This window comes from Pundamilia nyererei, unplaced genomic scaffold, assembly GCF_000239375.1.
Source record: "Pundamilia nyererei isolate P.nyererei 1_Seehausen unplaced genomic scaffold, PunNye1.0 scaffold00499, whole genome shotgun sequence".
In the NCBI taxonomy this organism is placed as follows: Eukaryota; Metazoa; Chordata; class Actinopteri; order Cichliformes; family Cichlidae; genus Pundamilia; species Pundamilia nyererei.
Window position 1 is genome coordinate 40,722 of NW_005187900.1, and position 12,225 is coordinate 52,946.

At 37.5% G+C, this 12,225-nt stretch overlaps 1 protein-coding gene and 1 long non-coding RNA gene across 4 annotated transcripts; both read right to left on the bottom strand.

Moving 5' to 3' along the window:
* Window positions 1-14: 14 nt before the first annotated feature.
* LOC102215242 (nectin-2-like) lies at window positions 15-9,397 on the bottom strand. Of its 3 annotated transcripts, XM_005754048.1 has the most exons (7): window positions 8,994-9,397; window positions 7,207-7,548; window positions 6,787-7,089; window positions 5,593-5,686; window positions 1,963-2,117; window positions 1,358-1,457; window positions 23-91 (listed from the first exon to the last, which is right to left on the bottom strand). In XM_005754048.1, exons 1-7 carry the CDS (start codon window positions 9,085-9,087, stop codon window positions 82-84), a joined length of 1,098 nt encoding a protein of 365 aa, XP_005754105.1. In that variant the 5' UTR covers window positions 9,088-9,397; the 3' UTR covers window positions 23-81. The 3 variants fall into 3 exon arrangements, with proteins under 3 accessions (XP_005754106.1, XP_005754105.1, XP_005754104.1); XM_005754049.2 differs by lacking the exon at window positions 1,358-1,457 and having other exon boundaries at window positions 15-91; XM_005754047.1 differs by lacking the exon at window positions 23-91 and having other exon boundaries at window positions 777-1,457.
* Window positions 9,398-10,278: 881 nt separating this feature from the next.
* On the bottom strand, window positions 10,279-10,995 carry LOC102215916 (uncharacterized). The gene is made up of 3 exons (XR_312368.1): window positions 10,802-10,995; window positions 10,501-10,721; window positions 10,279-10,411 (listed from the first exon to the last, which is right to left on the bottom strand). It is a non-coding gene; the product is annotated as an uncharacterized LOC102215916 (long non-coding RNA).
* Between the last annotated feature and the right edge of the window lie 1,230 nt (window positions 10,996-12,225).

Consider the following 12,225-nt stretch of genomic DNA (forward strand, 5'->3'; position numbering starts at 1 on the left):
CTGTTCATCTACCAGCTGACTCTGGAACACGCTGGTGGAGCCTTCAGTCCAGATGTGGTCCATTACATGAGCCCACAGCTGTCAGAGGATGCTGAAGCAGATGATTCAGAATATATAAGAAGTATTCAGCTTCTAATAATGTTGCAAACATCTATTCAACTTAATACAAGCTACAATGTTTCAACATTGTACAGCAACACAACTGCAGACTATTAGTTTTAACCTTCTAAGACCTGAACTCTTTCATGGCATGCATTTTGTATTTCTCTTTACTATTTGTTCTGATTGGGACCTGATGAATGTAAGAACAAAGAATTACCAGAATGTTTTTGACATGATTTTTCTTTCTGAGAAACAAATGAGATCCACATGTGAATTTGTTTTAAGTTTTGATAGAACAGTGAACATACTCGTAAGTTGATATCAGGCCCTTTATTTGATTTAAGAATTTAAGTAAAATGTACGTTTTTTTGGTCTAGACAACCCAAAATGTGATGTCCACATATGTGGAAGCCAGGTCCTAGGAGGTTAATTCAAGGCTTGCACATAAAATACTGCATTATCTGCAGCTGAAATCTAAAAACAATGTAACAAATAAACAATCATGAAACAGACTATGCTGTCTGAATACTTTGTTGAAACCTTTGCAGGCAACAAGTGAAAGTCTGAACTCTCATATCCTCAAATAATGAGTTTCCTTTTTTGTGATCTTTTACTGTAGTTGGCTTCATTTATTTTTTCTTTATGAAAGAGGATGTAGTACTTTTTAAAAAAAAATCATTTTCCATTAATTTTCTTCCCGTAATTTTAATGCTTGTTGTTTTTCCATCTGCTTCATTAATAGAAAGAAAGCTGTTACATAACTAGTCTGTCTTTTTTTAATAAATTTCCTTTCTATATAAAGCCTGAACTTCTTTTGTTGTTACTGAGCCAACTAATACACTTTGCTATTCAAAGAATGTACCACTCCCAATGTTCCTGAGCTCTCTTTGACTCATGTCTTTTGATACAGCTTGTTTGACTTACACTGGGAGCTCCTTTGATCACATGTTGGGAGCTTCTAGTTGCAAATGTCACAGTTGCAATCTTCTCCATACCTTTTACCTATTTCATTTACAAAACTGCTTTAGATGTTTTTGAGGGAATTAACGTTAACGGGAATTAAAGACAAACCCTAAAACAACCAACTGACTGAATTAAACCTGAGAATCTGCACAACTGCAATATTTTTTTTTTGTTTTAACTTCCCAAAAATTCCCAGTATAAGCTGTTCATTATGTGTGTATATACTTTTATATCTGACGTCCTACATATTATACTACATATTAGGTGTATGCAGAGTTATTATTCTGAGCACCTTTGAAAATGTCCAGATTTATAAAAGCACCATGCTGCCGTCCCCACGACACTCAGGAAAAGCAAAACAAGAAATAAGGCCCAAGCAGCAGAGCATGCTCCTAAATAAACACAAGAAGGAAGAATAAAATAAGATTAGGGTGATCTACTGTTCTTTCTCACTAGAATAGAATAGAAATGCATTAATCCCCTCAGAGATATTATGATTCTGGTAGCACAACACCAGTTTATAATAAACAAATAACCAAAATGGGTACAAATAACTGACTTCCTTAACATTTAGTTTTATATTTCACATTCGAAACTTCCTTGTACTGAAAAGTATTAGGATACAAAATCAAATAAGATGAACTTGGAAGAACCTTTCACAGGGTAGGAGAAGTAATGGATTTCAAACCTCTCATTTGGGCATTGCTTTAATATTCAGTCATTCATTTTAATATATGTCTAGATACCAAAGTTCTTTTTTTTATTCCTTTTTAAAGAAATCCACAGAAAAATAAAACAGAATAACTTCACAATCACAAAACATCCACAAAACCTTAAATTTAAAACTCAGAAACAAATCCAGACAGATTTAGACAAACTGCACAGCTAAATCCTCACCTGATGCCACATGCACATGGAGCCAACCGTGTTTACTTCCATAAGCATTAGATGCTTCACACTGATAGAGGCCATTTAGATCGGAGTTTAGACTCAGCAGTTGTAGTTTTGCACCCTCCACTCTGACAGCAGACTGCAGCAAAGACTCTCCAGATCTGGAAAAACATGAAAGGGCAACAACATTAAATGCACAGAGAGGGTAAACAAAATATGAGTTGTGCCAGAAGCAGAATAAATTTGAATTATTATCTTTTGCTCACACCAGGATTTTTTGTTGTTTCATTTGAACCTAAATACAAGAGTAAACCACACTTTACATGTTAATTTCTGCTTTTGTGAAGACAACCTTAGTTTTAGTGAGGTTTCACACCACACTCCTTGTTTCTACAAGCAGACTCCTGCTAACTCTGTGTTCACGTTCAGGGAATCAGTCAGCAACTTAAGAAAATAAAACATTGACAAATGTCTTCAATTATCTTAATGATTTGAAAGCATTGACCCAAGTATTCAATAATATGCAGCCAAACAGTATCAAGTTTTAATACCAAACAATAAAACAATTAAGTTTCACCACAGGGTCCATCAAGCTCGCAGTTACGTCACATGATTAACACCAGTGGAAAGAAGAAGAAGAGCTTGCTGTCTTAAGCAGTGGAAAAAATCAATTAATGTAGTTTTAGAGCTACTTACTGCAAAAACGAAAACACTTAATATTTAATTAAACACACAAACACTGCATTTACCAAGAGCTTCTCACTTTTAATGGATCAGCAGTGAAATATAGACAAAGAAGCTTCAGTACAAATAAAACTGCTTTGCGTGTGAAAAGAATATTGTAATTTGCATGTTTCATTGTAATTTCACTGTCGATTTATGAATATATTTTGAAAGAATGGAGCTTAAATGCTGAAGATATTTAATGAAGTTTTACAGAATCAGTTATAATAACACATTTACACAGATTCTCTTGTTATAAATATGAGTTTCTTTTACTTTTTCTGGTTTATGCTGCTCTATTTGGTAGTTGTAAAATGTAAATATACTTTTGCACCCTTTACTCCAACTCATTTGATAATTCAAACAAACATTGCTTAATTTTAGGGATCAGTATTTCATATTGCTACGTCCTAACTTTTCATCCAGTGACATCACCTCTTGGTTCAAACAAGACCATTTTTTCATCATCTTGTCTGGTGAGCTGAAACAGCCCATGCAATCCTCCACAGTTCCCAACAACACTACTGCAAACCCAAACACTGTCCAGGTCTCCACCCAACAATCCATACTCAGAGAAGTTTGAAATTTTCTTATATTGCAGTGGATGTACTTTAATGTCACAATGTCCCTTGACTACTGTACAAGGAAAAAGCCATACAAACATATCTGCTCTAATCTATCACTGGACTTGGCATTGGTTAAACCTTACACTTTTTCTCTAGATAAAACGTAAACATGAAATAATTAAAAAAGGGGATTTATAGCCATCATTTTTATTGTGCTTTTAAGCCAAAGAAGGCATGATTCATGACTGTACTCGATCAATTCACTGACCAACAGGATGCCAGTGGAAAATACACTGCTGATGGCCTTCAGCTTTTGGCCCATCTTCTGTGGAACCAGCTGCCAGTTTGGATTCAGGAGACAGACACCCTCTCTGCTTTTAAGATTAGGCTTAAAACTTACCTTTTTGCTAAAGCATATAGTTAGGGCTGGCAAACGATGATTCAAATTTGGTTAAGCCACATACCTCAGATTGATAATGTTCTACCTAAATGTAAGAACTTTTTACCAATTTGTAAACAATAATTAAAAACAGCAAAAGGCAAATGTACATTTCTGGATAATATAATAGTACTGCAAAGACAATCAACAGGAACTCTTACATATTGTTTCACTCACAGTTGGTATATATATTAAATGAGGATATTTAAATCCATCCAACCTTCAACACATATATGGGCAGCATCTATTCATTCCTATACATCCTATACATACACAAAGGAAATGCCTCAAACATTCCAACACCCAATCAGAGGACTAGTGAGATTTACTTGACTAATGTGCATATGTGTGCTAGGAGTCAAATGTCATTTGCAGAATCACTACTTTTACATACAAAAATTACATTATCAACCACATTCAATATGTATTAAATAAATAAGAAATAGGAATACAAAGTCGCTGTGTAATGAAACTCATAAGTTAATAAATAAAATGTGCAAGCACCTGCATAAACAGCATAACAAAGCCAAGCTAGCCAAGACCTCATAGGGATGTTAAAGCTTAGTGAATGATGAATCTAGACCAGCAGCCAGAGCCTGAACTTCAACAGGTAAAAACTGATGAGCAATCCATTTCTACCTGTTCAAGCTTCTACAGTCAAATTCCCATGGCAATTGCTTTGTGCCAATTTTCATCTTTTCCTTGCGTTGTCAGCTTTGTGTTTATCCCCAAATTGAACAAAGAAAGATCATTATATGTCCTCATTAGGATAGAGATTTGTGTTGGTGTGTGCGATGTAGTCTATAGGTTTACATTATTACATTTTAATAGAGAAGCAATGAGTTTCAGGTCATTTTATGGAAAAATATTTATTCCCAAGTGGACCATTACAGCTTTTGCTATAACGACCCAGTTGATAGTCATATTTTAATAGATTTTTTATTAGGATGTTTCTATTTTCAGTTATTACAATCTCAACGGACAGAAAAAGGATATAGTCAGAAAAAATGCAAAAGCCATGTAACCAGTTTTGTTGCAAATTACTTTCTCCTGGGAGTAAGGAGCTTACAGGATTACTTTTTTGAAAAGTGTTCCCTGCAAAATATGTAATACATTTTTTTTTTAGTAACGACTCCAACACTGATCACAACAAAGAGGAGAAATACCTCCAAAATGCACTTAAATTTGACCACACAGCATGCAATTTGATTTAATCTGCATGAATGTAGTGTCTTTGATATGCTGCTTAGAGCTGGTGGCGATTCTCAAAGCGGACCAAATGAGAATTGATAAGGAAGCTCATAATTCATCACTCGCTATAATGTTAATGTGATGTTAAAGTGGAAAACCAAAGTAATAAGTTCTGGTGGCACTAGCTGTCTTTGTTACAGAAACTCACAAGAATTCAAATCCACTGAGGAGGCAAGGAGGCCTCCAGACAGTCATATCCAAGATCAATTAATCTAATTTCATTAGTTTGACTAATACTCCAGGAGGAGTAGTGATTCTTGTGAACATGGAAAAGTGCACCTAAAGCAAAATATATGACCTTGAGCACAATTTCTGTAAATACCCATTAGGTTATAACTGTGCATATTTCACTAAAATATGAAGTGAAAATATGAAAAAAAGTGCATAAAATCCAAAATGGCAAATTGTTGCATTTTCTGTGACATCCTCCTGAGAACCACCCCGTTCATTCCTTCCTTCCACTTAAAGTGTTTACACTGAGTTCTCAACTGATATCATAGTTTGGAGCTTATTTTCCAAAGTTCACTGCCAACACCACTAAAACTACTTTTAATAACATCTAGTATAGTTAGTATAATTGTAGCTTAATATACTTCTCTCTCTCTCTCAGCATTTAAATGAATATTTCAAATGTAAAAACTGTTCAAATGACTTTACCTGCTCCAGATAAAGTTTGCACTTGGGTTGGCTTCTGTCAAACACTCAAATGAGTCCTCTGAAATCACTGTAATGTTCACTTCTGTGGGAGAGACTGCAAAAAATGAAGACACAGCTGTGTTAAACTGATGAAATACTAATGATGTCAAAATAATGTTTCAAATTCTAAAATTGTAAATGCTTGGTACTGAAGGGGGAATGTCGGCAGAGAGAGCAACTGAAATGACAAAAAGTGACATACATTATTAAAAAATACTGAAGAATACATACAAAGAATACATATATGCCTACACTGCACACAAAGATTGTAGATAGTGTATTGTACTACTGCCATTCAGTGAAGAAACACTGGTGTCTAGACTCAACAGCAATTGTTTCATCCAAATTTCTTCCCCTATCAAAAAACATCATCGGAATGACTGACTGCTCTAATATGCTGCACATCAGCTAAATCGCCTGTTATGTCAGGCAAAACCATAAATCTTGGTTTTCATTCAGTTTCTAGGAGTAATCCTCTAACACACATTCAAAAGTGTCACCGGCTCACTTACAATCACCTTGGACTAAAAACAACATATTAGGTTTCTTTTGGGGAATTCCACCAGAAACAGAACACCACAGTTATATAACATCACTAAAAATGAGCACACAATGCTTCATTTTCAAAAGTGCCTCAGTTAATTTTACTTTAAGAATACATGTATAAAACCACATTAAGCACAAATATTCCAGTATTGGACTACTGCCAGTAAATTAAGAAACAGACTTGTGTCTGGACTCAAATGTCTAATGTGGTATGACTTTACTGAATTTGTTGGTTTCGGTTCACATGGTTACATCATTTAGTCTTTTGCAATAATGGTGTAACAATGTCCTTTATATCAGTCTAAAGGTTGTCATTAAGTCTTTCAGGTCTTTCGGGAATTCTCTCTGTCTACTGTGACAACCTAATATTGAGAGACCTAACACAGAGGCAGAGTCATGACAGCATCTCAAACAGGGGGAAAAAAAAGACTTCTCCTGAACAAAGATGGAAACATGAGAACTTTTTGAGGATTTATGCCTGTTTTTGTATAAAACAGAGTTTGATCCTGGGTGTGTCTGTGTTCTTTTCTAATTATTTGATTAAACTATTAAAATTCTTAAATGACAAAAGAAGACAAATAATAAAATACATTAACAGCTGATACTCACAGTAGACCTGTATGCTGAAGGGCAGGGTTTCTTCTTTAGTCAGGGAGTCACCGCTGATGACACACTGGACCTGGTGACCATTAATCTCTCTCATAGGTACACCAAACAGAGAGCTGACTGTGGTAGTCGTACCGTTGTCATACTTGATGGAGTTTGTTGTCGTCCTCACTTTGTCTCCCAAAGCACCAGTGAGCCACCTCACCTCAGCAGGAGGCTTCGATCCAGCAGCCGTGCAGGTAGCTAATAAAACCTCTTCTGTGCCCAAAGTCGGAAGGTTGTCCTTGATGTGTGTGAAAGGAGGCACTAGGAGAGTTACAGAAAACTAATAATTCAATATGTAAGCATGACAGTAAAAGTAAATCTGACTACATCTCATATACAAATACATCTCTTAAATACAAGTTTTTGTTTTTTCTATACCAATCACTTTAAGAAGTATCTCAGTCTTCTGATTTCCACTTGGAAACAATGTGAAGATGCACGTGTATCTGCCTTCATCCTTCAGTGCAACACTGGATAACTGGAGGGTTCCATTTTTGTTGTTAAAATTCCCGATATATTTAAATCGATCATCCTGTCCATTGACAAACCGTGGTCCTTCCCTTGGTTGGACAGTGATAAAATTGTCATTATGAGGTTTTTCTCTGGTTGTCCTCTGCCAGGTAATCTGCGTCAAATCATCATCAGTGTGGATGATTTGGCACGGTAAGATAGCAGTGCCTCCTTGAACCACTGTCACACTTCCATCAATCACCTGGAGACCTGTAAAGAGCATGAAACACTATTAAAGCTCAGACCTCAGCGTAAAAATAGAAACAAGAAAGAAGCAGATTTGCATAAGGTAAAACACCAGTTTCACAATTACAGCTACAAATCCAAATAGGATAAATTTTTCAAAACCTGAACCAGGACTATCAGAGCAGCTTGGCGTCTGGTCTGGGTGAGGAATAAGGAATTAGTACTGTGCAGATCTAATCAGGGAACTGAACTGAATAGTCATATTTTTTCAGTTTCCTTTCAATTCAACACAATTATATTTAGAAATCACAACAACAGTCACCTCAAGGTGCTTTATTATGTAATGTAGACCCTACAATAATAAACACAGAGAAAAACCCAACAATCATATGAGCCCCTATGAGAAAGCACTTTGGTAACAGTGGGAAGGATAAACTCCCTTTTAACAGGAAGAAACCCTCAGCAGAACCAGGCTCAGGGAGGGGCGGCCATCTACTGCAACTGGTTGATTGAGGGAAGGAAGACAGGACAGAAGACATGCTGTGGAAGAGAGCCAGAGATTAATAACAAGTATGATTCAGTGCAGAGAGGTGTATTAACACATAGTGAGTGAGAAAGGTGAGTGAAGAAGAACTACTCAATGCATCATGGGAATCCCCCAGCAGCCTATGGTTATTGCAGCACAACTAAGGGAGGATGCACGGTTTATTTCTTATCTATAAGACTTGGGAGAGGGAATGCTACACATGGGAAAGTTAACCTTCACAGCTTTCTCACCAAGTCCAGTCAGGAGGGTTTGTATATATGTGGTCACATGAATTAAAGTAGCAGAAGCCAAAATCTTTTAATGAGAGGAGGGTTTGCAGCTAAAACTACTAAAAGATTTTAGAAAGTTTTTCCTGAACTAATAAAAACAAGTTTCCACAAAATGACTACAGCCTGTCAACTGCCATTAAAGTAAAAATTTAACCCGAAAAAACGCACAAACATTACGCTTAGCTATTTGGTGTCCCTGCAGGTAACAAATTTTTCCCAAAGGGCTACATGAGAAACTGGAACTGCTGTGTCTGTACCTGAGCCGAACTCGATTCTTCCCAATATCAAACTGGCTCTCTCTTTACAAACTGGTACAAGTAGTTGTTTTAATGAGACAATGAAAACGTGAAATAGGCATGGCAAAAGCAATAGCATTGTAATCTCTATTTAATCAACATTCCCAAAAACAAATGTGATGCAAAATGTGCCGATTTTCTGCAACATTTCGCTTTATTCAAAAAGTGTTATTCCTGTTTCGGTTGTACTTCACTTACTTCATGTTCAGTGTTTAAGTTCTTTTTGCTTGTTCAGTAAGAGAACTCTAGTCAGTTAGTCAGATTTGGACAGCATTAATTGTAACACCTGCCAGTTCATTTCATTTCAGCCTAAGCCCATCCAAGCATAAATAAAACAAACAAAATCTTTGTACGTACTGTTCGTTTCTCTGGTCAGCAGGAGCGCAGATATTATCGCCAAACAACAGATGATCGTGGGGAAATAGCGCGACATGACTTCTCGTAGTAGCATAAAGAAAACAACACGCAGCTTCTTTTCTTCGCTTTTCGCCCTTGTTATTCCCGATTAACTGCTCTGATGAAAAACAGCCCTCCAGGCTCCAGTACTGAGTCGTGTCTGGCATCCAGATTGCGAAGGATACTTCTACTTAAGTTTAGGACAAAAAAGGGTGAAAAAAGAAGAACAATATAATATGTACATCATAGGATTATCAGAACTTGTTGCGTCTGAAAAACTCTCCCGTCAGGTAGAAACAGGACCGTGCGGTGGGGGTGGGGGAGAAATGAGAGGAGGAGTTGCATGGAGTTTAGAAAAAGTAAGATTAGGATATTCGCTACTTAAACTGTTGTACAATTGCGCTTTGTGTGTGTGTGTGTGTGTGTGTGTGTGTGTGTGTGTGTGTGTGTGTGTGTGTGTTTTAAACAACTATAAAATGTTGTTTTGAAAGCAAAAAAATTCGGATTGCAAATATGTTGCCCGCTACACCCCAACATCACACTGCTCAATCATAAAAGTCAGAATGCTAATGAATCGGGTGGGTGGAAAAGAGACAGAACAAAGATTTTATTTCTTATTCCAACGGTGCTTATTCTACCATAAACAACAGGCCCTTCTCTATACCTCCTGTGCTCATTTTCTTTGCTGCTGCTCACTGATCATCACCTCTCTTCTTAACCTAGCTTCTAGGGTTAAGAAGAAAACTTATTATTTTCCAAATATTTATGCTATAGCTCATCAGCTTTATCAGAAAAAACCTTTTCCTTTGCCACCTTGTTCTTTGCTGGACACCTAACAGTACACCCAGTACTCCTATCTACTTTCTTTTTAATCTTTCTCACTATCTCACTTTGTCTTTAATTCAGAGGGAAAGTTGATCCCAAAAACAATGTTATACCATCATCAGACTTAAAACAGACTTACAAGCAGCTCCCAAGGCTGTTTCACCGATAATCTTGTAAAAGCAGCAGGCATGGAGCTCTCTCCCAACCGTTTAAAACAAAACAAACATCACAGACAGACAGTGTCCAATTTTGTTACAAATGGTTCAAGCAAAAGAGGAGAGAAAGACTGGCCTGGTGCATGCCTTAGATATGCTAGGGGTGCAGCTTAGTAGTCAAATGTAAAGGTTCCTAACTCAGAAGTACATGTGTATGTCACGGGCGAGAATGCGGTGGACTCAAGAGCAGACTCAATTTGCTTTGAACTGTATATAATTTATTGAAAAGAACAAAACGTGAACAGAACTGGGTTTAACAGAAACCATACGCAGAAACTAAGGGAAATCCGTGGGCGGGGAGACCGGCGTAGAGCACGGGGAGAACTCTAACGGGAACTTCTGTAAACACAGGAGAGAGATGTTACTGAATGGAAAAAAACGAGTAAGGGACAGAGGTACGGAGTGCCAGTGGATAGTCTTGGGCTTACTTGGAGACCCTAGTTATTAGGCGGGAAAAGGGCTGCCGTGGGAGTATTCCAGAGAGGGTCAAGAGTATGGAGAGTCCGGTCCAGATTCCAAGGAGGTGGAGAATACGGACTGAAGGGCAGGCTGAGGAGAAGTGGAGTATATAATCCTCGGGTTCAGAGCAGACGGAAGAACAGAATGGAGACCAAACCAGCACTACTGATGAGTGCGACGGGTGGTGAATCTGAAGAATACAGGAAACAAAAACACATTAACCCATGGGCCAGATATACAGAGTCAGAGCTCAGAGGAGGGCGAGTTTACCACAGATGGTAGCAGGACGAACTGGCGAGGAGTGGCAGGCCGTGCCGGCTTAAAAACCCTCTAGGTGGAGCCCCGGAGATTGACAACAGGTGATGAGCTGGCCAACTCCACCCCCAGGGACGAATGACAGGAACCTGGACCACGCCCGACCAGACACTCCCACAGCATATGACAGTGTAACAGCCATAGCAAAAGCCATCTGAAATCTCTAAGAAAAACCCTTCAATGCTAAATAGCAACTGTGGCAAATCATGTTTTTCATTTCATTCCGTGAGTTGCAGCCAAAAAAGTGTTAACAAAAGAGGGGGGAAAAAACAAGGAAAAAACAACACACATTTTATTTTCACTTTCAGTTTTTGTCATGCTCTTTTATATGACCTGGGCGATACAGTACTGTAAGAATGTACTGCTGTTAAGTAGTAGTCACAAGCTGTAGTCCATCTTTGTAAATTTGGAAAAGCAGACATGGTGACATTGTTAAGGAGTCAGCTGGAAGTGTAATTAGATCTTCTGCAAAGTCAAGGAAAAACTATTAGGAAAAGTAGGTAGTAGTATTGAGAGGTTCGTTGTTTTTTTGTTTTGTTTTTTGTTAATATACAAACATAACTGATGAACCTCCTAGCTATGGCCATAGACAACATAAGTAAAAACTGAGAGGAGGGTGGCTGTCTCAACAGCCTTTGTATTGCACATGAAGAACTGGAATGAGTGAGTGGCCTGGATAAAGAGTAAGAAATGAAAGCACAAATAGAATTCCTTTTTTTACCTTCTTGGATCACTGAAAACATGACTTTCTTCAAATGCAGAACACTTTTCCTTGGCTTTTATGGGCTCTGTAGAACAGAAGGCAGGTTTAGCACACAAGCCAGTGTACTGCTCCTGCATGTGCTCCAGTTTAACTGAGAATTCTGTGAACTGACCATTATGGGTTATACTTTTTTGGTCCACGTGTTTTTAACAGATTTGTTATTTTTTTATAAACATTACTCAACACGTGTGGGTGTTCCAGGAAATTTAGCAAGAGTAGAGTGAAAATTGTAGCTTAATTACCATAACTATTCATAATTGCAATACACACAAGTCTTAGTTTTACTTACATTTTTAATTATTTGCTCACTTTTTTTATTCGTCTTTTTTTTCTTAGAAAACACACTTCAGCAATTGAAACTCGTGTCCAGAGACTAAAAACAGCAGTTACACGTGTCATGTTTTAAGGTCCACAACATCTTCTGCTCCTGTCTTCATACAGTTTCAACTTTAGTTTGCATTAACTGTAATTTGTTTGAAAAACAGTCAAAACCATCATAGTCTGGCATTTTTTGAGATTGACTGGGATTGAGAAGTGCTTTTATTTGTCGGTTGCAGTTGCCCACAACTGAGATGACAGACCGTGCCAACCGTACATACAATACACAAACATCACA

What these genes read in the sequence shown, in the direction of transcription:
- LOC102215242 (XM_005754047.1), bottom strand. Translation starts at nt 9,087, where the DNA reads ATGCTACTACGAGAAGTCATGTCGCGCTATTTCCCCACGATCATCTGT. An exon ending in GATACTTCTTAAAGTGATTG is followed by an intron (nt 7,090 to 7,206) that starts GTATAGAAAAAA and finishes TAACTCTCCTAG; the next exon opens with TGCCTCCTTTCACACACATC. An exon ending in CTTCAGCATACAGGTCTACT is followed by an intron (nt 5,687 to 6,786) that starts GTGAGTATCAGC and finishes CATTTTTTGCAG; the next exon opens with TCTCTCCCACAGAAGTGAAC.